The sequence below is a fragment of the Artibeus jamaicensis genome, unplaced genomic scaffold, assembly GCF_021234435.1.
Source record: "Artibeus jamaicensis isolate MK-2021 breed Jamaican fruit bat unplaced genomic scaffold, CSHL_Jam_final contig_923, whole genome shotgun sequence".
Taxonomy (NCBI): Eukaryota; Metazoa; Chordata; class Mammalia; order Chiroptera; family Phyllostomidae; genus Artibeus; species Artibeus jamaicensis.
The window spans coordinates 3,955,494-3,982,339 of NW_026522014.1; the positions used below are offsets into that span (position 1 = coordinate 3,955,494).

The window sequence follows — 26,846 nt, forward strand, 5'->3', positions numbered from 1 at the left end:
GAACAGGCTGTGGTCATTTTATTGATCATATCAAGCTATTCTTTTTAAAGGAAATAATGTGGCCTTTTTTTTTAATCTAAGCAGCACAGCTACTGATGGGTTCAAAACAGTATTTCTGAGAATCTGGCGTCGAGGGCTACAAACTGCATCACTAAATACATGACATCACGTTCATCAAATGGTGACTAAAAACAACTCCTACCCGGTTGGGAGGAAAGTGTTTTTCAAGCCGAACAAAATGTTCCTGTTGATTACTTGAAGGCAGTGGTCTTAAACTATTAGCCTTTCTCAGTTCATCAGCAAAACATGTTCCTCCAAATGCCAGACCATCATCACGGCAAATGCCTTAGAAAAACTTTGTTTCTGACGTGGCTGCCTTAACATCCCAGAGAAATCATCCAGCCTGGAATCCTTACCTTCAGGCGGCTTTTATAAGAAAATAATAGCCATATTTTTTCCTTTTCTTCAGAGTCATGTCCCTCAGAAGGTAGGCAAAGGTACTGTTTCTGTATTTGTTTACTTTTCTATTGTGTTCTTCGCCTCCACAGCGAGTTAGAATAGAAAAAGAACCACCAGCACCTCAACCACAGGGTCATTGTGGGGGCACTTAGCTTAACCCGAATCAGTGATGGGCTTCACTCTGTCCAGTCACCCATGTGAACAAACTTCTTCCTTGGACCAGGTTAAAGGAGCTAAAATGTATCATTTGTGCTGATGTAACACAGTCATATGATGATGTTCAAGTGTGAGAACACTCCCAAGAATTTTGATTTTCTCACATGCCATTTGCTAGAGGAGAATTGAATAAGCAAGCGTCAGAGGAGAGTCGGGGCATTCAAGTTCATATTTACAAAGAACGTCATTTGCAACGGTGGGGAATGGAAGCCTGGCTCCGCAGTGTGTCTAGTGGCCTCACTCGGGGGGAGCGGCCCAGAGTGGAGGGTGGTCGTTCGTGCACCACCTGGTTTTCTGGCGCGTGAACCGGACTTTCCTGGCTGAGCACTGGCATTCGGATGACTGCTGAGGCCATCCTGCCCTCCTCTTTTATTTTTTCTTTCTTCATTTTTATAAAAGACCTTATAGGGGTGTGTGTATATATTCATATTTTTCAATCCTCACCTGAGGATACGTTTATTGACTTTAGAGAGAGGGAAGGAGAGGGAGAAACATGAATGTGAGAGAAAAACCACACATTGGTGGCCTCCCATTCACACCCCAGTCGGAATCGAACCCACCCTCTGGGTGTGTGTCCTCGCTGGGAATCAGACTCACAACCCCTTGGTGTGCGGGCTGACACCCCAGCCAACTGAGCCGCTCAGCCAGGGCCTGCTCGCCTGTCATGGGAACAGGATCCATCAAGGCAGCACTAAGCTCGTGTGTGCCTAGGGAACACAGGTCTTAGGGAAAGCATCTTTTGGGTCACATACAGTTCACACGATTTACTACCTGACACCTGATGTGACAACATTAACCATTTTATTGCGAAGGATTTTTTTCTGATAAATTAGGTTTTAAAATCTCCCAAGACTGATCTGATACTGTACACTCAGCCAGCTTTACACATCCTATTTCTCAGCTAAACAGCACTTTCATCCTTAACAATATCCTCATGTAGCGTCCGTGTTCATCGTTCAGCTGAGATCACTGTGGTCTCCCGTAGGTGCGAGCAGTTGAAACGGCAGGCTCGCAGCTCCCGGGGCACGGCGCACGCCCACCCCTCAGAGCTCGCAGAGCAGAGCCTTTTGGTACACGGTGCCAATGAGCAGTCTCCCCTTGTACACAGAGGCCACCGAGCTTCCTTGCAACACTGTGCCGTTTTCCGCATAAGCCACTGTGACTTTTGGTTCCTCTGTTAAAATGTTCTGGATCTGGAGCACCTATCAAAGAAATAATATTTGGTAGATTTTTAATCACTTATAACTCTAAATATGGGGTTATTTCTGCAGAAGAAGCCTTTAGGTAAACCATGTTTTGTTCCAATATTATTGTCAATACAAGACACCTGTTTCCTCATTGGCACAATGACAGGCAAGCCGAGGCAAGGCAAGAAATGACTGAGGAGCATCGCTTGCGTGGGAGGCATAGGGCAGCAGGAGGGACTGCAGTAAATGTGGGGCCAGCAAACTCAGCAATACGCAAACAGCATGGTGTATTATCAAACTAAGAATTTGGATGTTTATACTTAATTCTTGGTTTTTAAATGCTGGCAATCAAAAAAAAATTGTCCCCAAAGAGAATATATCTCTGTACCACACGTAACCATTCCTCCAAACTTAAGGTCCCAACTCTAAATAGGATTGTGCAAATTCAGTTTCCTTCATTTAGCTGAGCAGAAAGAGGATTGGATCTTGAGCAACAATGTAGTTAGGCTGACTACGTGTAACAGCCCATACTTGACCTTTTTTGGCTGATACAATGGCAATTTCGTATGAGTCATTTTACTCTACTAAGTCTGGGGTCCAAGGTTGTGTTGTGGGTCTTCTATGTGCCATTCGTTTCTCGTCTGTAGAAGGAGATGGGTGGAACTAAGTTCCCTTTCTCCTCTGACTTTCTGTTCTTCAGCTTTAAGGATGAAATACAATGACTCAAGGAAAGGATCTCTCCATTTGAACGTGGCAGACCAGGAAGGCCAGTGCCTGGACAGTGAAGGGTCCGCTCGTAGGAGCCTTTAAAAGGACCTCTTTAAAACAGCTGACGCCAAAGAGAGATTTTAGAAAATTGCCATAGTAATAAATTGTAGTAGTTACTGGGAAACAGTTGAGGGTGTACCTTGGCTCAAGTAATTAAGCCTCTTTTAATAAACCTGAAGTACTCTTCTGTAGAAGAGAACATTAGATAGTGGGGTGTTATTAGTTTTTGTTATACTTTAACAGATCCATCATTAGAAAGAAAGTATTCTTTCCAGAACAGCAAACCAAGTCCATGCTATAGAAAATGAGCCAAGTTCACCAAATGAGCTAACAAATAGGAACAAATGAGAACCCGACATTCTGCTGAGTCCCAGTGAACACACCGCAGTATGCATTCTTCAGCTCTGGTAAACATACCCTACGGCATTCTACCAGTAAGAACGTTGAAAAGGTGCAAGGGATTGCCATCAAACATAATCACAATTGTCCTGTAAACCCAAAAATTAAAGGTATAAGGGGCCATGATGTAGCTGGAAATACATGTTTGGTTGTGTGTATGTGTGTGTGTGTGTGTGTTTTTCTCTTAATCCAAGACACATAGGCTATAAATTTTTTTTTTCTATTGAGGGGATGGTGTGAGACTGACTCTTAAAACAGCTTTAAGCCCTGGCTGGTGTGGCTCAGTGAATTGAGTGCTGGCCTGCAAACCAAAGAGTCTGGTTTGATTCCCGGTCTAGGGGACATTCCTGGGTTGCAGGTCAGGTCCCCAGTAGAGGGCACACAAGAGGTGAGCACACATTGATGTTTCTCTCTCTTCCCCTCTAAAAATAAGTGAAATCTTAAACAAAAAACAACGAAGCTTTAAAAAGTATACATCACTACATCAAAAATGGTAGCATGTATTTGATGTAAATAACAAGTATAAATAGCAAACCCCAGGTAAGTTATAGTAAACATTTAAATATCTGTGGCCACAAACATTTAAATAACTGTGAAGTTCAAGTTCATGTACTGATAAAAGTCCACTAACTAAAGACCATGGACAGCAACTGGGTCTTTGGGTAGTATAACTAAGATGAAAGAAAAGGTCTTTCATTCCAAAGTAATCCAGCAGGTGATTCAGCAACCCACCACAGAGAAGGTTGGAGGCTGCCTGTCTGAGCTTTAGGACTGGTCCGCTGCGTTGACTTGGCACACACCGACACACGGGAGGGGCCAGTTGGAGAGGCAGGCAGATAACAAATGATGAGACCATAGCAATGCGATCCATTATATTTTTTATCTATTGTGAATTCCCAAGTTGGAGAAACACATTAGTGAAATAAAGGCATGGACTCCCATTCAATGCTGGCTACCCTAACCCAGCCCTGAGGTCCACTCTCCACTCAGCTCGGATGCACGAAGACTGACATTGAGGGATCCCTTGCTCTCCAGCTCCTGGTTTGGATCCACCAAGGGACAGCAGCAGTGGGGGAATGGGAGGTCGGAGGGGAAGGAGGGGTACCTGTGCCTGGGGGTCTCTGATGGTTGGCTACGTCTCTCAACCAGAGGCCAGGATCCTTTCAGAAGGCCCACTTCACACGCAGCCCTCTTCTTGCTCTGGTTTCTAGAAGCCTTCCCTGGCCCCTTCGCAGCCCTGGGCTACGGCATCTCAGGTTGATTTCCCTACACTCGGCCCACAGCTATGTACACAGTGTCCTTATTTAATCCTCTCAAATTACCCAGTTTAAATGTACCATCTGTCTCCTGCCTAGACTCTGTCTAAAACTCCTCCCGAAATCAAATTCCTTTTTCCAGCTGATCATTCGGACCATCTCTCCACGTCCTCCCTTTTACTTGCCCATATAATTGAGGATCATGTTTTCAACTGAAAAACAGCCGGGAATAAGGTCACTGAACGGATTCACTTTTCAAACTAACCTCTGATGCAGGAGGGTGCTTCTCGTCGTAGAAAAATATTCTCTTGCCATTGGGGTGGCATCCAATCCACAGGTCCCCTGTCACAGGATCCACGGATATGTTGTCCACGAGGGTGTTAGTGACCAGGGACTTCCAGAGCAAAATCAAGGAGAGAATGAAAGAAAGTGAGACAAATCAAGAAACGATAGAGCAACATGTCAGGGGAACTACTGTCTTGTCCTTGGCACCGCACTGCTGGTATTGGGGACACGAGGATTCTGCCCATTTCAGGAGTATTCGGGAGTCCCATCCATGCCAGTGTAGGATCAGGACAGAGGACGGAGCGGGGAGATGCAGAAAGCCAAGAAAGACAAAATGTCAGTGAAGTCGTGTAGACTAACAGCTGTGCATGAACCTAAAAACGGAAGGAAAAAAACGCAGTGTTAAGTGCAGCTTATAACAGTTCATTTCTAAAATGGCATGCACAAATGATATTTTTATAAGCATTCAGAAAACAACCAGGAAATGTAGATTCATTTCTGATGGGAACATCAGTGAAACGCAGGCCCTTCTTCAGCGGCTAATCATGGGCTGTGCATCCAGAGGACAAATGATCGCCCAGTGTCGAATTTCCGCCTGGGAGTTGGGAAGAAGTTTCTCCTGTAGTTTCCTTATGTTATTCAACTCCCCGTTCTTCTGCTGTTTATTTGCTACCTATAAGGAGCAAGCATGTGGCGACGGCACATGTTGCTGTCCAGGCTTTGCCCGAGGATCGTAAATAATACCAACGATTTTTAATTCCACCATTCATCATCTTGGCTGCCTTCTACCAAGAAGAAATCACATCTATTTGTTTCCTGCTCACTCTCAGTTGGAGAAGTAATATCCACTGTGTACCTCAGACTGAGGCCCCCGTACCTCAGCGCCTGGAGACCCTGTAATAACTGGTGCTGATGCATTGCAAAGACCAGAGGTGAGCAGGCAGCTGCAGGGAGCCAGTGCCGCCCTGTGCTCCCTACTCAAAATGAGAGCCATCCCTACCTGTCCCTGAAGGGACTAGAGGGCTCAAACATGGTGGCAGTCTCCTTTCACCTTCATTGAAATCCATCACTTACTCATACCCTGACGACAGGCAGGACTGGCCAAAGGAGGTGGCTGAGCAAACACGCTCTGGTCAAGATCAGCTGCAGGCCTTCCTCAGCCGCCAAGCCCCCATCTATCATAGTGTCAGACCTTGTGCTGTGATACGGTACTTTCTTTAAACAGGGGAAACGTTTGTCTCGGGGCTCTGCTATTAACTTTGGAAGAGGTGATAGCCAGTGGGTGAATTCCATGGCAGATAAAAGCCTGCGAGTCGGGAGGAGATGGTGAGAGTGGGAGAAGGGCACAGAAGCCTGGGGTCCCCTTCATTCAACACACGACTCCTGAGCCCCCACTGTGTGCTCTGCAAGGAGCTCAGCCCCTGGAGAGAATGGGGCGAGCGGCGGTTCCTGCCAAGGAAATGCTCACCGTCCAGAACGGGGCCTGTGCTGGGCTCCTGCCTTGCAGACCTGTGACTCCTAGCAATGCTCATTCACCACAGTGTACACACACACACTGCATTTCACACCTCCACAAAGCCAGCTGCAAAATTTTACATTCCTCGGTCAAGGAAACTTCATAAATTATTCTTTTGGGGGAAAACTGTATTCTCTGTTAACAAATATCCCAATTTTTAGAGAATTGCAATTCATTAAAGTAGGCCTAACTCATTGGCTGCCTTGAATTTGGGGAAGGGGATTATTTTTACTGTGGTAAAATACACATTACATGAAATTTACCATATTAACCACTTTTATGTGTACAATTCAGTGTATTTAAGTACATTCACAATGTTGTACAACTACACCACTATCTATTTCTGGACCCTTTCATCACCCCAAACAGTAACAGCCCAACAGCTCCCCCCCCTTCCCCCAGCCCCTGGCAGCCTCTATTATACTTTCTGTCTGTGCCTTTGCCTAATCTAGGTGCTCATGTAAGTGGGATCCTATAGTATTTCTTCCTTTTGTGTCTATCTCATTTCACTTAGCATAATATCTTCAAGGTGCATCCATGTTTTAGCGTGTATTAGCACTGCATTCCTTTCTAAGGCTGAATAATATTCCCTATGTATACATCACACTTTGTCAGGACATAAGCCCATCCGCATCTCATTGAAAATTCTGAGATCAGTTGCAGCACATTTCTTGGAACTCCAGGCATTAATTAACTGACTTAATTCATGTGATCCTTCGAAAGGAAGACCATTTCAGCTGCAGGGGTTAGTCTCGACTGAGTTAATCAGAAAACCAGTATGATCTGTTGCCAAATGTGGGAGCCAAATCTGAAATAGGACTTGCCCTCGGTCTTGCCTTGGTGGCAGCCGTGCCTTTATCATTGTATGTTGAATGTACATGGGCGTGGGTTCTATTCTTAGAAAACTCCTTACCTTTCAATTTACAAGTTCATATGGCTATAACCACAGTGTGTTCTTATTCCCTCAGCCCGTGTGAATGTGGGAAATTCCATTTTTCTTCAGCTAGTACCAAACTAGCCCTGCCAGTGACTTTTAATGTCAGACATAGTGTTGCATGTGATGTTGCTTCACGGTCATTTTCTCGGAGTGAAGCCCCTTGTGACAGTCCCTCAGATGTGCTGACAGGAGCAGTCACAGGGCCTGGGGACAGGGCTTCAGGCTGGGGCCATTCTGGCAGGAGAACAATGTCTTATTTTTCAGGGGCAGGTGCTACATTCACAAGGCTTCCCTTTGCTCTTCCTGTCTTTCCTCTCTTTTGTGTTTTTACCTCTTATGACCCAAATCTTCCAAGTGGATCAGAATTGGTGGGTGTAGAAGCCGAACCCCCTGGCACACGCCAGCCCCATCATACTAATTTAACAAAGGTGTGTTGAATGCCTGCTAGGTGGTGGGGGTGGGGAGCCTTCCAGGAACAAATGGGAAAACTCTGGCCTCATGGAGTTTACAGCCCGGTGGGAGAGGCAGCCCATAGAGAGGGTAAGTAAAATATGCGGTATGTTCGTAATGGATGCTGAAGGGAAAGTACAGCTGTGAGCTCCCAGGCACGGTCCAGGCCTGTGCTGTGCTGGCAGGAAGGGCAGAGCAGAGGGACAAGGATTGGAGACAAAGGCAGTACAGGGACGGGGTGGGGGAGGGGACTGGGGCATATGCCGCCGCTGCCGCCGGTTCTTAGACTTCATAATACCGTGGAGAACGCTGTCATTTTAAATACCTGTGGAGGTGATTTCTTGGCTCTTCCATCAACATAAAGGGAGAAAGAGAAGAAAGGAAGGGAAGGAGGAAGGGAGGGAGGGAGGCCCAGGAACACAACCCCAAGCTTAAAACTCCCTGGAGTTGAAGGCATCAGAGTTTCATTCATGGGTGAGATGTGTGGCCTGCTGCTTCCTGCTCCACGGATGATTAAAAGTGAACAGCAAACACACACCATGCAGATGGTACTTCCCTCGCAGTAAAGGAGGGAAGAACTGCTTCTCACCCACTCCAATTAGGCAGTCCTTTTCCCTCACCTTTCATTTCACAAATCAATTAGAATCTAATTACCACTCTGCAAACTTACAATGTTAATACATCTTACCTTCAATGGAGTTAAAGTCCAATTAGCATGCTTTTCATACACATGAATCTTATGAGCCAGCAATTCAGCTATATAGACGTACCTTCAAAGAAGAAAGAGCTACATCAAAGCACTTGAAGTGATGCGATTCTGAAGGTGACAGTGAAGTTGTGAGAGCTCTTCCTTGAGAGGAACTTTGCTTAGAGACTGGAAATGGAGCCCAGCTCAGAGCATGCCAAATTCTGACAGAACTAATGAGCTCACACTGTGCACAGGACTTTAGTCCTATAACGTTCATTCTAAGGAGGGGAACCTAGTTGGCCCTAGTCAACCCTAAACACCAGCTCTTAACCTGGGAGAGAAAAGCATTCCGATTCTCCTCTCGGTTTGTCAGTACAGGGGTGAGCGGCCTCTCCCCAACGGGCTGCAGGAAAGCCCTTTGGTGCTCAACTCCCAGTTTTAGGCCAGAGAAAGAAAGCGAGAGGAAAGACAAGGTGCTTATCCTGGGTCTGAGAGAAGTCTTCCTCTCTGCCTCCCCTGAGTCTGGTCCTGACCCTGCGGATTTGGTATCAGCGTCCAGTGCAATGACACACCCAGGCTGTGATTATCTGCTATTTTTGAAGACCAGGAGATGATCGCAAGCTGTTCCTGTTTCTGTCTCTAAGTATGTTACTAACCTCCTGGAATTCACGGTGTTACCAGACAAAGAAGGGTATGTAGGTGGAGACATAGATTTTATAGATATCAGTGCAACCCAAAATGTGCATTTCCTTGCTTCGGGGCCACCACCAGACAATAATGTAAATCAGCTACAGCACCAAGCCCACTGCTTCGTGGACTTTCTGGCTCCTAGTAGCACTTTTCTGATGAAGGAAGCAGTGCCTTGATTTACATTTTTGTGCAAGCTCTTTAGCTGGTCATAAAGCAGCCCCACTGATATAAACACCTACCACCATTTATGTCGTACTCCAGAAAATCTTCCCTCAAAGCAAAGCTATTTAGTAGTACTAAATGACTATCACAGTATTATTTAGTAATACTGTTTATCACAGTATTGTTTCATAATACTAAATGATTATCACAGTATTATTTAGTAGTTCTAAATTTTACCACAGTATTATTTAGCAATAGAAAGCAATCATCCCAGTAATCATTAGTGATACTAAATGTTTATTCACCTTTTTGAAATATACCTTCCCTGTACATGCCTCCCCCCCAAAAGGTTCAAAAGTATGTCTTCACCAAATAGGAAATTTTGATTTGCTAAATTTTACTTCCTGAAAAATTAAGATATTTTACATTTTTAAAAATTTCCTCTCACTAGGATAATATGTTAAAATGTATCACATTATTTAGAAAAGGAAGATGTTCAAAAAGATATCTAACAAGAATACAGGCAAATGCATGACCTTTTAAAAGTTTCCATACTTGCCGTCAGGTGAAATGTTGATGCCATTAGCAAAGTCAAATCCGTCCGCCACCACCTGAACTTCGTTCGGGCTGTAGTAAACAACGTATGACAAGGCGAACCCCAAATACAGCTCCCAGGATTTCAGGAAGGGGTCGATGAAGTAGTGATCGTTTGTACCATAAAAGTGCTCAGGTCCCACAGCAACGATGTCATTCAAACTGCAATTCAAACATACACATGTCACATGTACAGCTAGAGGGATGGTATATTGCAGGGTTATGCATTGGCATTCGTTAAAATCTATTACTAAAACCAAGATATGGGATGGAGCCTTCATTCTACCTGTGTGGCAGAGAATTCATATGAAACCAGTCCCACCTACACAATCCCCCAAGACAGTGATCACTCTAAGAAACGCTAAGAGGTGATCACAGTATAATATGAAAGCCCTATTTACTGTATCTTAAAATAGTGCTGTGGCCAGGCGGGGGTGGGGTGGGCGGGGATGTGCATGGTACATGTGTGGAGGTTGGAAATTCAGTGGATATGAGGCCAGGAATCATTACCGAGGCCAAATTTACTTGTGCTCATGCAGCACTCACCCTCACCGAGAACAGTCAGAGGCATCATCGGCAGCAGAAAGGGCACGGGCCATAGTATGACTTGCATTTTAGTTAAAGCTCTGCTACTATTTCTGTACGACTTAGGGGAAACCATTCATTTCACATTTCAGGGCCTCAGTTTCCTTTTCTGTAAGAGGCGGGAGCGATGGGCTGATCTCTTTCAGCTTTATAGAGTCACTTCCAGCTTTAAAGTTTTGTTTCGAAACTGAGTAATATGCCTGTGAACAGGGCTGCTCAGAAAGAGGATGCTATGGCTTTTTTCCTTTCTGCTTTTGATTCTCCGTGTTACTGAAAATCTAAGATATATGAGCGTATTTTTCTGCTTTAATAGGTACAACGCAAGCACCTAAGTGAGTCATTCTTTGCTGATAGAGGTGACAGAAGTTCCCTAGGGCCATTATCTGGGAGAGAATTATCTTTGCTCTATTGCAGAGCTCTGATGTGGCTCTGGGCTCCTGGGTGAGTTAGATAAGTGTGCAAAGCCTCGGTTTTCCCCTCTGTAAAGAGAGGTTACATGATTTTCCCAAAGTTGTACAGCTCATTAGTCTAAGACTGAGGGTCCGACTCTTAATTTGTGGAGTCACAGTGTGAATTAAAATGAGGCCGTGCCTGTCGTGTACTTAGCAGGGAGCCCACCACCCTCCAAAGCCTCCGTCAATGGTAGCCACTCCCACTGCATGAGAAAAAAGGGTCTAGGGATTTAAGATTAGTTTGTAGAGGCTCCAGGCATAAACCTGCAAACCTTCTCTCTTTTTTAAAAGCAAATTCCCAAAATTAGTATGCTTTACAGTCATGTGCTGTTTTTCATACAAAGGAGCAGAGCGGAATGGTTTAGGGAATAGATTTAAAATCTGATGGACTCCATTTGAATCCTGACTTTGCTAGCTCTCATCTGTGGGGTCACAGCATGTCACTAAACTCTGAGCCTCAGTTTCCATTCCATGCATTGAAAGCCTGTGGTGAAAATAAAATGATAGAATGAATGCAAGGTATGCCTTCTCATCATGCCTAGCAGATGGTGAATGACCAATAATGACCATTGTGTTGTTATTAATAATAACAAGCCTAAACTATAATGGATTAACAATTCAAAAATTAATGCGATAAACCATCAACCACAAAGCAGAAAATATACATGGGTAGTCCTTGGGTTGAGAGAGCAGATTTTCAATTAATGGTGGCACTAGAGTTATTTTCAGGTTTTCATTGCCAAAGACCAATATTTTTGCAATTGGCCCAGTGGGAAAAAAATTACTCTAACCCTAGGAAATTATACAAGTCTGAGATTTCCGAGATTAGATGGTGAAACAAATACATTTTCACTCTTTCATAGTGGCTCTGTTCACCAATTCCAGACCCAAGCTACCAGCATAAAATCCCATGTGGGTCAAGTTAAATACTCCAGGCCTCAAATTTTTTTATAATAATAAAACCTAAACAAGAAGGTATTTATAAAAAGTTAATAAAAATAACCTGTTTAAATTGCTTATTGCAGCACCTAACATAGTTAAAGCTCACTAAGTTATTATCACCACTGCTACTACTATTATTATTATTAGTCCATCTTTTCCATCCTACAAACTTTTCCCTAATTTAGATCTTGGTATTCGGCACATTCTCAGTGTCATTCTCTTTCTAAAAGATATTTGTGGCATGAATGTACATATAAACTCTCCCATCAAAAGCTCTTCTCTGAAACTTCTCTCATCCTTGGGATGCAGGCGAACACCTGCGCCACAGCTCCTAACTGACCACTGTTTGGTTGGTTGACCTTCATCCACTAACTCAGTTTCTCTCCAATCTGTTTCTTCATCTTCAAGACCACCAGGTACAAAAAGGAGAGGAAAAGGCAGTGGTAACACAGAGCACAAACCCAGGTGTTTAGCTAGGTACCTGAATGTAAATAACACATAGTCTTAAAAAACCTACATTTGCAAATACCAAGATAGTTGAATGCTGTATGTAAATTATTTGAGTAGAGTTTGGGATTCTAGAAAGCCATAATTATTAAAGAATAAAAAATGGGGAAAATGGTATGGATTATTATCCTAAATCCACCCCTCGCCCCATAAATCAAATCCTAAGGTCAGCAGGGACATTGCCTTTGTGTTGGCTTGATGGGAATCAGGGGTCCTTGAGTGTTTTCTTTTTCCTTATGTCATGTTTCCCAGGAGCCCAGGACCAAGCTGTTATCACAGATCCGCTATTTAATAAACCACGTGCAACCCTAACTGCGGCGGAGGCGGAGCAGAGGGACTCAGGGGCCCCAGATTGCAGGTGCCCCTGGGTATATGTTTCTGATTCATAGGAACATCTAAGGTTCTATTGTTTTAAAGCATAAAATTTAGCAAGTAAACTCAAGATGTGCAACTCATTTGGATTTGAAACACTCAGTCTGTTTTGGGAAAAGCGCAGAGATTTTCCTTGGTAAAAGCACTAACAGACACTCCACGGCCAGGCAACATAAGCCAGTACCCAGACAGCTTAAGAAATGAGGGTGGGAGGGAATGGGTCTTCTTTGGGAGGCTTGGGTTCTCAAAAGTTTCTGCAGAAGAGCATTTGGAGGACTGTGTGATCGTTAGAAAGGAGAGTTGAACAGCCATTATCCTCCTTACCCACCCCACCCCCCAGCCAAAAGGAAAACTTACAAGTCAATTAACCATTTGCCAATGTTAAAAGGAAATAGAAATAAGAGAGATTTCAATACTTAGGTAAGAGTTTGTGTCTGATGGTTTTCAGATGCAAAAGTGATTTTTCTTCTTTTTGAAATTTAAAGCACTCAACGGTAGACTTGACATCTGGATGGTTCACCACCAGCAGATACACGGTATTATCTGAGAGGAGATTAAAAACAAAAATTGAAACATTAACTGAGCTCTCAGCTGTCAGAACTGTCTCCAAAAAGCAATTTCAGCTCACCTCCAACTAGTACTTAGGGTGTCAGGCAGATGGAATATTTTCGTCTCTTTGTGGAGAGAAGCATTTGTGGTTGTTCCAAAGAGAAATGGTGAAAGAAGGAACCACTGACAGTCTTTAAAAACTCTGAACTCCACAGGGAGAAAAATATCCTCAAATTAAGAATGAGCAGTGCTTGACATTAAAACCCCAAAGAGCTTGTTAAGCTTTCTATTGCAGATGGTCTCAGCAAGATGCAGAGTTAAGATAAAAGAGATGAGAAGCGTGGGAAATACTAATACGAGAAGGTGTGTTGGGGTATAACTCACACAGTATAAATTCCATAAAAGAATACCTGAGAGAGTATCAAAGGAAGCCACTTCTGTGAGTCAGTAAAACTTTGGGACATGAAAGAGATTGGTCTAACTGGTCAGGAAGGAGGCAAGTAAAGTTAAATTATAGTCTTAAGAATCAGTAAGTCTTTGGAAACCTTTAGCATGACCAAATGGGTGTTTAAAGGAAAACAATGCAAAGCGTAATAGGTAGAAATAAACAGATTTGAGCAGAGAAGCCATTGAGGAGGCCCTTCATTCAACACATACATATTTAATTTGTTGTAGTTTGTGTTAAGTGACACACGAGGAAGATGAAACGGAATAAAGGGATGGAGAATAATGAAGTTCTCTTCATGGGAGTCAAAGAAGTTCTCTCTGCAGAGGTGATATTAAATCAGAGACCTGAATGAGCTAAGAGATGAAGCCACATGAATATCTGGTGAAAGAACATTCCAAGCTGAGGGAAGAGAATGTGCAAAGGGCCCGAGGCTGGAGCTTCCTGGTCACATTCTTGTAGTAGCGGGGTTGTAGCTGGAGTAGTGAGTGACAGAAAGAGTACAAAGGCTGAAGCCATAGGTAGGGAACCACGGTTAGTCTTGTTAGGGCTTAGGGTAAGGATCCAGACTTTACTCATGGGGAATAACATCAGTAAAGTCATGTGAGTAACACAATCCAAGGCTACAGTAGCAATTCAGGCTTGTAGAGAGGAGGGACTGGACCAGGAGGAAAGGCAGGAAAGGACATGAGGGGCACTTGACAGGAAGTATCAAAAGCCCCTGATGATGTCTGAGGAATGAAGGAGTCAGACATCAGACATTAGTGAGGATGAGAGTCTGGGCTCATCCTCAGGAATTTATCTTAAATATTCACAGAAGATATATGCAGAAGAACATTATTTTGGCATCATTTAGCATTGTTTGTAATGAACATAAAGGCAGATACATGCCAACCATCCTTTAACAGCCACTGCAAAGTAGCCGTAAGTGCACTGTCACAGAAAGTAACAGAGTGCAGCCAAGGGGGGACCCCAAATAGGGATTTGTAATGGGGTCCAGAACTCAGGGAGTCCAGGAAATATTAGAAAAATACATGTATATAGAATGTCTTCACCCTCACAAGTCTGAGCTGGGGAATGGGATTCATGGAGCAGGGTCACTGAGAGTTGTTTTGAATAGCAATAGTTTTGTAGATAACCTCTAGAATGGTCATTTAACATATCTATACCCTTTAACTGATTTCATAGATATGTTAAACAGCTGTGGCCATGCTTTGAGCCAGGGGGATGGGATGTAATTTACACAGGATGTAATTAGGAGGCAACTCCCCCTGGTTACAGCGCCTGCACCTGTGTAAGAGCTTGGAGATGATTGGCTCCACACCACAGGACCACACCTGCCTGGACTTATATGACAGCCAGATAAAGCTGGGAAAATATGGGAATGCTGGCAGCTGTGGCCAGTTGTGGGAGGAGCCAGAAATGGGGCTGCTAGTAAGATTGGCACTGGGATTTAAACCCAGGCCCAGCAGCCATGAGCCATCTTTTGGGACCACGCATCTTTTTGGGACCACATGGCTTGGGCAGAGAAGAACCATGGACTTCTATCTCTTTTCCTGAAATATGGTACCCAAGACTGGGCAGAGGGGGAAGGAAGGACTGCATTTCTGGGTACTCTAAAGGACTTTGGGATCTAAGTGAAGACATTATTACTCTTAAGTTTGTATAACTCTTTAAATAAATAATCCCTTTTATTTTCATCAATCTCTGGCATTGAGAGACGTCTTGCCCTGGCAGCAGGCAAGGCAAAACTAGTACAAGGTAGGGGACCCCCGGAGTACAAGGGTGGATCCATTTAGTAATAGTATACCATTCACCACCCCCTACCCCGATCTGTTCTGTAACAAAAAGAGTGTAGTGTTTAATGCAAAAGCATGTTAGAGAAAGGTGTGCATAATATTTCTGGAGTATTCCCCATTTTTATTTAACAGTGTATATATACGCCCAACACTATATTTTACACTTAAAAATATTTTGAAAATAAAATATAATAATATATAAAGAGATCATCAAAAGGGAAATATATATATATATGAAGGGAAATCATATGAGGTAGAAGTGATAAAGGGAATATTAAAAGATGGAAAAAAATTTTGCAATGTTTTGAGTTGCAAGTGTCTGTAGCAGAGGAGCCAAACAGAACTATCAAAGCAAGCTGAAGGAACGGAACTGAAGAGCTGATTTAAAAACAAACCAAAAAAAGAATACTCCATTGGAAGCGTTCTCCTGGAAAGTAGGTACAGTTATAGTTGTGATATGGCTAAACTTTCCGCTTTTTGAAATAGAGAAATAAACAAGAGACGAAAAAGTAGTCCTTTGGAAAACGCTCCGAGCTTTTGAAATGAATGATAAAACAATGAGCAGGAGAGAAAACCTGCCGTAGGCTCAGAGGGAGGAGCCAGTTACTGGAAGGAGGGAGTGGCCAGCTGCATAAAATGAGGGGGAGGAAGGCAGGAAAGGAGGAACTGGGGAGAGGAAGGAAGGGAAGGAAGACAAAGGGGGTGGGGGACAACATATGGAAATGTGGAGAGGCAGTCTGAAGACAGACAGGGGAACCAGGGGACAGGGGGCCATTGCAGGGGACGGGGCTGAGGGAAAGCTTCCCATAGTGACTTTCCGTCAGCGGAACCACAGGCTGCAGATGGCTTATGTTAGAAAAATCCATTCCTGTACCTGCCTGGATCTGTAAAATGGTTTAAAGTTTGAAAACCTATACTATTAGGGCTGAATATTATTACTACAGTAATTATAGGGATACCGTGAATGCTGGTAGTATTTTTTTAAATTCGGGGCTTTAGAAATCTTAAATATTTTAACATTCTCAAGCATTGAAGTACTTTAATTAACACAAGGGGTATGTTTAAAATGCAGAAGAAGAACATTATTCACGACTGTACTTTAGTTGAATGAAAAGAAATATTCATGTGTTAACTTTTTCCTGCTTTTAAAAAACAGTTTGGTTTTATTTCTAAGAAACATTCAGTGTTGCCACCTGCATCCGTGAAGGTGCTGATCCCGTGGGGGTTGAAGGAAGACAGATCGAACGCACTTCCGGTGATGTTCAGTTCCACCACTGCTGGGTCGGCCTCGTTCAGGTCCATCAGAAGTATTTTTCCAGGCTTATCGGGTTCAAAGCTCTTTAGTCCAGGAAATTTCAATCCCTTATGAATAATGAAGGAGAAAAATCCAGAAACATTAGAAATGCTGCTGGAGGTGGTCGGTGGCACATGGGTCCACTCTGTCTGCTTCACGCAGCCAGGCCACACGGGCAGCCTCTTCGCTGGCTTGTGCAGTGGTCCTGTCGTGGGCTCTGGAAACCACATGCTCCATCAGAGGGCCCCCCATACACAGGCACAGACCCATCACAAGCAGGGAAGCTCTGTGAGTCCCATATCACAGCTACCAACATATGAGAAAGATAGAAAAATAAGAGCAGACCAAAGGGACATTTATGAATGGGGTTTAACAATGTAAACCAGGACTATGAGGGAACATCTCAGGTTCAGAGGTTTAGGGGAAATCTAATGAGCCTTAGATTAGAATAACACAGCTCTTCCTGGTTTTACACACTGGGGCCCTACGTGTGATTTGGCTTAAAATACGTATTCTGTTGCTTTGAAAAAGGTTTGCAAGAAACTGTTGTAGAGGAGGACTGGTCCTCTATCTTCATAAGAGAACACTGGACTACATAATTTACAACCGGCAGCAAAGGGTTTTCAGTGGCTGCATGTTTATTCAGTGCCCTATTAACTCTGTCATCCCAGACTACACCGTCATCTTTTATTTGGACCTACACCACTACCACAGTGATCTGTATGCACGAGAGTTTTCCAAAGCTGTGAAAAATGGAATAACCTATCAGCAGTTTTACATTAAAGGACTTATTCAGAAAAGTACAAGAAAAAAGGTAAAAATCTAAATGACGTGTGAGGGGGAATAAAAGTACACTATATGCATCAAATATTTGAGTACACCACTTAAATAAGTCAAGGGATAGACAGTTGAATGGGAAGCCATTCTTGAACTTGTTGGGCTCTCAGTGGTTGCAATGGAAGATAAGGTAGTATGCGAGTTCAGTATGCATACAGGAATACAAATAGGAGTGGAGCTCATATAATCATATTTATAGCACCAGTGAAAATGCATATAGGGTTTGTTTTTTGAACCATGTGACTGCTCATTTTATCTGAAGGTGGGCATCAGGATAGAGAAGGGTTAAATGAAAGACACAACTCTTGGTTCTAGAAAGTGGGGTAGTGAAACAACACACTTACGGAGCTAATCAAAGCCAGTCCATCGGGAAGTATCTCCAAGTCTTCAGAGCCAGCTTCTGCCCGGGAGAACAGACCGTGCAGACCATGTTACACTATTGCAAGGAGCCAGTGGGCCTGTTTTTAAATGACTCCTAAATCGAAAATGGGACTACCCATGCAGCTCTCTCTGACAGGTTCAGAATAATCAGTTCTTTCATGTATTTTCCAATTGACTAATGTGATTATATAAAAATGAAAAGGCATTAATATAATTAAGTAAAATTAAAATGTATACTTAACATATTTGTTGTAAATGGATGAACTAAAACTTTTGTCTCAGAGCCTGAAATCTCATATAAAGTTCATGTAAATTCACAAAATGTATAAAAGGTATGATATTTGAAAACAGCTTGCTATTTTTTAAAGACACAGAGTAAACTACCAATATATATTGATATTATAAATATTAATAGTTCCAAATATACATTGATATAATATATAAGTGGTTCCAAATCAAATAAACTCTTTGAAAACCACATTCAAAATATAAGCAAATTCTAAACTAGTTAAAATGAAGATACATTTCATATGAAGAGTATGTATTTACTTATTAATTATAAACATCAGTAAAATATCAAGTTAGTTATATTTTAAATACATGTAAACATAAAAAATTTCAACCACTCTAGAAACAAATGAGAACTTTTAGTTTTGCACCGATACTCTAAGAGAGGATGTTTGTTCTTCAAATACCTAGTGATATTTAATATCAATGTCATATCTGTTTTCTAGAGGAAAAATGCACTATAAGATATCTGACCAAGCTTATCCAATCTAACTGAGTAAGTCATCTGGTCTAGTCTTTCTAACATTACACAACTAAGATAGATAATTTTTAAAAGAGAACAAACATAACAGGAAACAACACAAGCATGGATCTCAAACAAGTCATCCTCAAATAACTAGGCTTGTTGGATGAAACTGGAAAAGTACTCAAGTCTTAATGACACTCCCCGTTGGTTGCCTGCCAGCTGTTACTCCCCTGCCCTTTTATCTTTGCTGACAGGGCTGGTCTCCTACAATGGACACCTGACAACAAGTTCCCAGCTTCCTTTCCAGCTAGTCAACCAGTTGTCTAGCTCTGACTAATGAGACTTAAGGGGCAATCTGCTGAGAGTCTCAAGAAGCCTTGTGGTTAATTGCAAAAGTGTGCGAGGGCTTTTTAAAAATTTACCCTTGCCCTGGCTGGCTAGGTTAGTTGATTAAACTGTCCTCCCAAATACACCATGGTTAGGGTTCAATCCCCAGGCAAAGCACAAGAAGTAACCCATGAATGCATAAATGAATACAATAACAAATTAATGCTTTTCTCTCTCTCTCTTTCTCTCTCTAATCAATAAATTTTATTTTTTTAAAACCAATCTTACTACTTTTTCCTCCCTCTTGCTTTCTCCTCTGCCATCTCCACAGGTTGTGTTAGCATAAAATTAAACATTGTTCTATTGTTTTACTAAACTGACCAAACAAAAACAAATGGACAAAACACTGTCAACACCCTGGCAATATGTTAGTGAAGTCAAAAGACACGTAATTTATTTATAAGAACATGAATTGACTTAATCATACTCTTCCGATTTTATAGTTTTATTTTTGAACAAAATTTAACTGGGGTAGTAAAATAATACTGCAAGTTCAAATGAGCTATTACCTTCTCTCACATACTTACCTATTCCTTTAACTAAATTACACTTAGGAAGTTCCACTGGTTGCACTTCTCGGAAAACATTAAGTCTTGTTCTGGGACAGAAAAAAAGAATAAAATACACATAAAACTATTCAGATATTACAATTAAGTTGCAAAGGTAAGCAGCCAGTGAAGTATTCCTTAACTTTACTTCACCTGGGTTCCCACCCAAGCTTTGTGTTCCTTGGAACCTCAGCAGTTCTACCAGGCAAGACACATGGAGCCTGTAGGTGCAATTAGTATTAATTAGGCAGAGGTGAACAGGTACACAAAGAAGATACATAATATCTTCTCCAGGGCTCTGTGCACTTTGGCAGGAAGAGGAACGAACTATTTCATCAGTTGTGTAAGCAGTCCTAAGTGGAAATTCGGTAAATAGCAACATGGTTCCAATTTATTCCACTGATGTTTCAGGGCTGCTGACAGATGGCCTCCAGCCCATCTGCTCCGTGAGACTCCAGAGCCCGGACTGGGCATCTGCTTTCAGGTGTGTTAACTTGAAAAATGCAGGTGTGCTTAAAAAGATTTATAGCTTCAGAAAATCATACCCAAGGCCAGCACATAAAAAGGCGTTCCACACGAACACGTCCAAAAGCAACCTATTAAATCTGAGTGCATAAGCACTGAAGGGAACGCTGGAGTGAAAGACAAAGGGAAAAAGAACAGGTGTGAGAAGGAAGCACCACAGGCGGCCTGAGTGAAGCAAAGCTCTGGATGAGCCGTTTGAAAGACATGGACGACAGCATTGGCACAGCCAAGAGATTTAAACAATTGGGTAATATAGTATCACAGACACAGTGAGCAGTAACAATATCTAAGAATCCCTGGAGATCTTATTTGGCTAAAGATAGGCCCCAAAATTTACTTGCCATCCTGAGAATTTAGTGTCACAGAAGGAGGAGGATGGGCTAGAAGTCAATGGGCACTTTGGCTAAAATTCTTACCAACCTGGTACAAAATGATAGGAATTTGCGGGTAATTGACTTTTCATTATTCATTCGGGGGAAAAAATTTATTATGTTTCTATTACCATGCCACTGGCTACCAATCCTCCCGTCTAAGAGGGTCTGACCTGAGTGGCTAGGGGTGGGTCCATCATCAGCTTTATTAAAGCACCACAGTTTATCCAGGTGCACAGCCAGGGCAGAGAAGTCCCACTCTGGCTGCCACAGACCCGGAGACGAGGAAGGCCCAGCTTGCAAAGTGGTTCCCTGAATGACGAACTTGAAGTTAGAAAACAGACTTCAAAGGGAGGTTGGGATCTGCTCCACCACCTGAGAAACTAAAAGCTCTTTCAAAAATGGGATTCTGACATACAATCACAAAAAAACTGCAATAAAGAAATAAAAAGGGAAAGTGATGGAACAGAGGCTTGAAAATGTTCCAAATAAGACCCACGTTAGGAAAAGCATTTTGTAGAATAGAAACACACAGAACACACACTCTCCCACTGTGTGGATCTGAAATAAGGTTCATGAAAAAATTTTTGCCCTCATGTGTGTGATAGAGACGTCTTTAGCACTTTGATTTAATTTAATTTGATTTATTTTAAAATGCTGGTCATGATCTGCTATGTGGATTCTGTGACCCACCGTTTGGAAAAATACTGGAGAAGAGAAAGCTCAGGGAATAGTCATACAGTGCCCCAGGGAACTCAGAGGATATGATGCTATGGGTGATGCTATGCTATGCCAAGGACAGAGCCAAGTGCAGCATGGAAGAAGAGATTCAAGGACGTGAAATTGCTGAATGGGTCAAGGCTTGTGAAAATTGTCAAGGAGAGCCTGGCTATATTAGTGCAAAACCATATGAGCAGAGTCGACATACTGCCTGGCTCTCAAGCTTCATCAAATGTGGTGGGTTGGCCGAGGGCAGAGAAAAGCTGGCCTACTCAGCAGCTCCCCTAATTTCAGCTTCTCTCTCATGGCAGGTCATCTCTAACCTGGCAAAAGAAGGACCACAGGTAAGAGGAGTCCTGGGTAGGTAAGGACGCATTAACCCAGCACTAAGTTGATTTGAGTTCAAATTTATGGCCCAAACAAATCGCATCTCAACAGGATAATAATCACTACTACATTTCAGGTATGGTATAGACCCTCATTTAATCCACGAACGCCTCCATGAGGTATTATTTGCCCTATTTTACAGATGACTAGGATTAAGTAGCTTTCCAAGGCCGCAGAGTTCCAAAGTGGCTGAGCTGGGATTTGAACTCAAGCATGAATGCACAGCTCACATTCAGGCCTCTACCCAAGCAAAATTTACAGATGGCAGTGCTTAGAAGCTGGACAAGCACCGGAGGACGGTTCTGCCTGTGCTGCTATAATCCTTCTGATACTTTTTATATTGTTCTCAATTATTAAGAAATATCTTGTCAAGGCCTTGATGAACTCCAAATGTTCCAAGTGCACTGCCTGAGATGTGTCCCTGATTTCTAAGCCTCTGAACTCTGGCCGGAAATCACATACTCCCTCCTGTGGATTATTTTTTGCAAATATGGGCTTACTTGTTACAAAAGCAAGTGTAGATCTTCAGTGGTGCATTAAGAAATCCACTGTAGGCCCTGGCTGGTGTAGCTCAGTGGATTGAGCACAGGCCTGCGAACCAGACAATCGCAGTTCGATTCCCAGTCAGGGCACATGCCTGGGTTGCAGACCAGTTCCCTGCAGGCCAGTTCCCAGCAGGGGACGCACGAAAGGCAACCATACATTGATGTTTCTCTCCCTCTCTCCTTCCCTTCCCCTCTAAAGATAAATAAATAAAATATTTAAAAAAAAGATTACTTATAAAAAAAAAAGAAATCCACTCTGGAACTTTCCCTGGGGCCAGATTCACCCTCATTTCCGGACACTGCACACTCCTCATTCACTCAGTGCTCCCGACTGGGACCCGCTACGCGCCAACCCCTGTGCTCAGGACTCTCACACCCACTTCCTTGTTTAACCTCCTTAGTCACCTTTGAGGCAAGGATTCCTATGTCACCTGTGTCATTGGTAAGTAAACGGGGGCACAGAGAAGCACAGTAGATTGCCCGTGCTCACTTATTTAAAAAGGTAGCGGTGAGATTTGGGATCAGGTGTCATGATGCCAAGGACCCTTGCCTCCGTCGCTTTCAGACTTCTTTCCAATTGCTCACACTTTTCCCTCCGCCTAGGACACCTTTACCTCCTAACCCACAGGGAAGACTCCCACTCATCACTTTCCGTAGCTACTCCTCATCCTCTGGGATAGAATTAATAATGCCTTTATTTATCCTCAGCAACCTTCACACGTACCTCTGTCAAGTCTCGCACCATAGTGTTTCACAGTTACCAACTTTGGGTCTTGTTCCTCCCAGTGAGCTCTGAAATCTGGGGTGAATCCTACATCCTAGTCATCCCGTGACTTCCGGCATAAATACCGCGCTCACAGGAAGAAGGCGCCCCATCGAGGTTTGCTGGATTGTTTCATGGAGTTCGAAGGTGAGTGTGTCAGATGGAGGACCCGGTGTTGAGAGCATCGACATGGTAGGCTGGAGAGTTGTTTGTCCTTAACTTGGGGTCTCAGTGAGGTAGTGCCACAGTGCATGTTCCAGTATCACTCACTAGATGGATCATTCATGGGTGGATTTTTGTGATAGCAGATGGCAATAATAAAAGCTAACATGTACAGAGCACCTTCCGTGTGCCAGATTTTACATATATTCTACTGTGATATGTATTATCTTTCCATAATTTTTAGGTGGAGAAGAGGCTCAGAATGGTAAAGCAACTTGAACGTCGTAGAAATAAGATCCACCCAGGTCAGCTGGAATGCACCACTGCCATCTTCCTGCTGGCATGTGCTGCCCAGAGTGGGCATGGTGGTGGCAGAAGTGCAGTGCGGGGAGGCGAGTGTCCTGGTCTCCTTCTGATAAAGGGAAACAGTGGACTCACTCTCCTTCTGATAAAGGGAAACAGTGGGCTCACCCATCATAATCAGCAACTTAGGAATGGAAAGTTGCCACAGAGATGGGGGACTGCAACACTGCAGGCTTCCAGAAAGGCTCTGTTAATACTGTAGTTAATACTGTAGTCTGTTCACCTGCCTGTGGCCTTGTAGGTGTGCACAGTGCACTCCTGCAAGGCCATAGGCAGGTGACCATGACTATGGAAGAAGAGACTATTGACCCAGGTGAGTTCTCTCAGTTCCTTCATCTGTGCGGCTATCACCCTGGAAAGGTCAGGGACAGGGCCAAGACACCCCTTGTATCATTCCACAAGTTGCCTCCAGCCCTGGCCTATATAACTTCTGTGAACCTGCTCCACTCCCATACGCCCACCTCTGAAGAAGAAAAAAAGATTTATCTACCAGAGGTCTGGCTTGCCCCTGATGCAGCCCTCTGGACATAATGTCTGCCCTCTCTCCTTTGGGAAGATTCATGATCTTCTCTGGGACTCTGGGAGCTTGATCTCTAAAATGCAGATAAAGGTATTTTACTAATCCTCCAAGATCTTTTGATCTGGTTCTAACAGTTGCAGCAGGAGCTGAATGACCTTTAGAGAAGTACATACAAATCCTTTGGGGAGCTTGTTAGGTTCTGCTGATTCTGATTCAATAGTGCGGGTGGGGCCCAAGATTCTGCATTCCAGAGAAGTCCCAGGTGATGCTCACACATCTGGTCCAGAGTCTTTTTGACCAGGGAGGCTTTAGGACCTTTCCGCCTGGACTGCTCCAGCAGGCTCCAGCCTCCATGGCCCTAACCACCCATCCCTCTCAGCCCTGCATTGCTTGTGTGCCTGCTCCTCAAGCCCTCTTTCTGTTCTAAAACCGGAAGCCCATCCCAGTCTCACTTTGCTTTTCCCTCCTTGGTCATCTGATTACAGCTGAAAGTTCAAGCACTAAGCTCCCTCCCCACTCAATGGATGCAGGCGCTGAATGTAATGCAGTAAGTTCTTACTTACAAACCAGACCCCAGGTCTTCCCACCGCGCCATCCCTGTGGCATCCACTCAGGGAAACCGCAGGCTGTGCCAACAAAGGGACTCACAGAGACTGGTGACATGTTCAGCTATGACCTCGGTGTGCTTTGGTCCTTCTTGGAAAAATCAGAGCCAGACTTGGGGCCCTGAAACCATTTTCCCTTGATGATTTCTTGCTTCTCTAATATGAGCTTCCCCTGATGCCCAAGGCTGAGACCCAACTTCTTTATGGTGACATCTGAGTCTTGGTTCAAGTCCGTGGTACAGAAAGTCCCTTCTCAAACTATCTCAGAGAGTTATGCAGGATGTTCGTGGATGGTACCAAGAAAAGAGAGTGGAGGACATGGATGAATAAGTCCATGAACTGATGACTTAAACAAAGTAAAATCCTTTTTTTTTTTTTTTTATGGGAGGACTTTTCAAAGCCTTCAATATGCATGAGTGCACTGCCAATCTCTAGAAGAAGGCTGAAACAGACACTTCCCAAATGTATTCGTTTGAGGAATCTTTTTTTTTTTTTTTGGAGGGGGGAGCAAGTCCTGAGATTCATGTTCCAAAGAACAAACTTGGGGAAGTATTAATGTTGAATAAAATAAGCTAAGACCTCATATCAAGAGAGAAACTTTTTAGGGTGGATGGGGTAAAGCTATACTTTTACATGAAAATGTACACAAGGTGCTGGAGCGTTCAGTCTTAGAGTAAATGAAGAAGGTAAACCAGAAAGGTAGACCCTCCCTCCTTCACGGTGGCTGTGGAGTTCTGTGGAAGTCGTCTCCGTGAGGGGAAGCCTGGAGGGTGCAGTGGACCGAGCCCAGGCACAGCTGCAAGGGCACAATACACAGGAGAAAGCTTAGATAGGGCCCTGGCTGGTGTAGCTCAGTGGATTGAGCGCGGGCCTGCGAACCAGACAATCGCGGTTCGATTCCCAGTCAGGGCACATGCCTGGGTTGCAGACCTGTTCCCTGCAGGCCAGTTCCCAGCAGGAGATGCACAAAAGGCAACCATACATTGATGTTTCTCTCCCTCTCTCCTTCCCTTCCCCTCTGAAGATAAATAAATAAAATCTTTAAAAAAAAATAGGAAAGCTTAGATGGGAAAGCTCATCTATCTCATTGAGGCTCTTTCCCACCCAGGTGACATCACAAGGCACATATATGCTGGAGTGTGTGTGTGTGTGTGTGTGTGTTCTCTTTTAGTAGCAAATAATACCACGATTCATAAAAATTTACACATTTTCACATGGTTTAAAACCTCAAATAACTCTTTGTCTTCTAACAGTTTGATTCCAAAAATAACCAACAATTGGAAAGGAAAAACAAAACAAAAAAGCTTATTTAGAAAAAACCCTCTTCTGGATGTAAGATTCTGATTAGTCCATCAGGTTATATAATTGTTTTAAACCCAAAATGTTCTATTTGATTTTTAGTAATGTTTTACTTCAAAGTAAATAAATTACTTGTTGATGAAGTCTTAGAGATTAGATGATCTCTAGACTTTGAACCCCTGTAAAAAATTACCCATAAACTACTGAGACATTCTTAAAAAGTAGCTCTCCCCTCCCCCCGCCCCCGGCCCAGTATCTAACAATATAGAAAATACTTTAAGGGAAGCAGGGCATTAACATTCACCGAGTAGTTACTATGTCCCAAGCGCTGTGTTAGCTGCTTCCTATGTACGCGTGTATTACCATTTCAGGTTTACTGAAGTAGTGCATGTAAGAGATGTAAGGTGATTTGCCCAAGATCCCACAGCATAAGAGACAGAAAACCCAGGGCATCAAATGCCAGCGCCAGGGCTCATCCCCTCCCACCCCAGCCCCCCAGCCAGTCCCCATGGAGAGCACGGGCCAGACAGTCACGGTGGGGGCTCCATTCCCTAATTCACACAGTCTCAGGGCGACCCCCAGTCTGGTTATCTGTTTGGAAGAGAGGTTGAGAAGCGAATCTACAGATCTTCGTGAAAAATTAACAACTTGGCCACTCGCATGACTAACAGCCGGCTCCTTACCCCATCTCTCAGATCGCAAGGGTGGAGCCATTTCCAAGGGCCAACTGAAAGTTGGACAATCATTTGCAGAATCCCTGCGGGATGTGCATCCAGCATTTCCTGTGAGACTTTCTGTTAAGAGGCTGGACCCCACTTTTGGGCGGGGTCAGCTGCTACAGCTCTCAGCACAGCCCGACTTACTGGTAAGAAGAGTCGTGATCCTTGAGGAGTGTCAGTCCCAGCCCCAAGAGGGTGAACAAGCTCAGCTTCGCCATGGCCTGGGACAGAGAAGGGTGAATGGCACGATGCACCCAGGGCGGGAGAACTGACCTGCCTGCAACAGGAGTCCCGCTTGCGCTGCCGGGGATTGGCCCTCCCGGCCCCGCCCACCGGGCCCTGCTGGCAGGGCGCACAGACCCGGCTGGCTTCAGGTCAGCACCTGCCTGCGGCCACGAGCTGCTAGGA

The 26,846-nt window shown here is 43.7% G+C and overlaps 1 protein-coding gene across 1 annotated transcript; it reads right to left on the reverse strand.

The window, feature by feature from the left end:
* Window positions 1-1,457: 1,457 nt before the first annotated feature.
* On the reverse strand, window positions 1,458-26,718 carry PON1 (paraoxonase 1). The gene is made up of 9 exons (XM_037142787.2): window positions 26,583-26,718; window positions 19,439-19,509; window positions 17,734-17,789; window positions 16,452-16,620; window positions 12,882-13,008; window positions 9,569-9,769; window positions 8,162-8,243; window positions 4,551-4,679; window positions 1,458-1,877 (listed from the first exon to the last, which is right to left on the reverse strand). Exons 1-9 carry the CDS (start codon window positions 26,654-26,656, stop codon window positions 1,719-1,721), a joined length of 1,068 nt encoding a protein of 355 aa, XP_036998682.2. The 5' UTR covers window positions 26,657-26,718; the 3' UTR covers window positions 1,458-1,718.
* Between the last annotated feature and the right edge of the window lie 128 nt (window positions 26,719-26,846).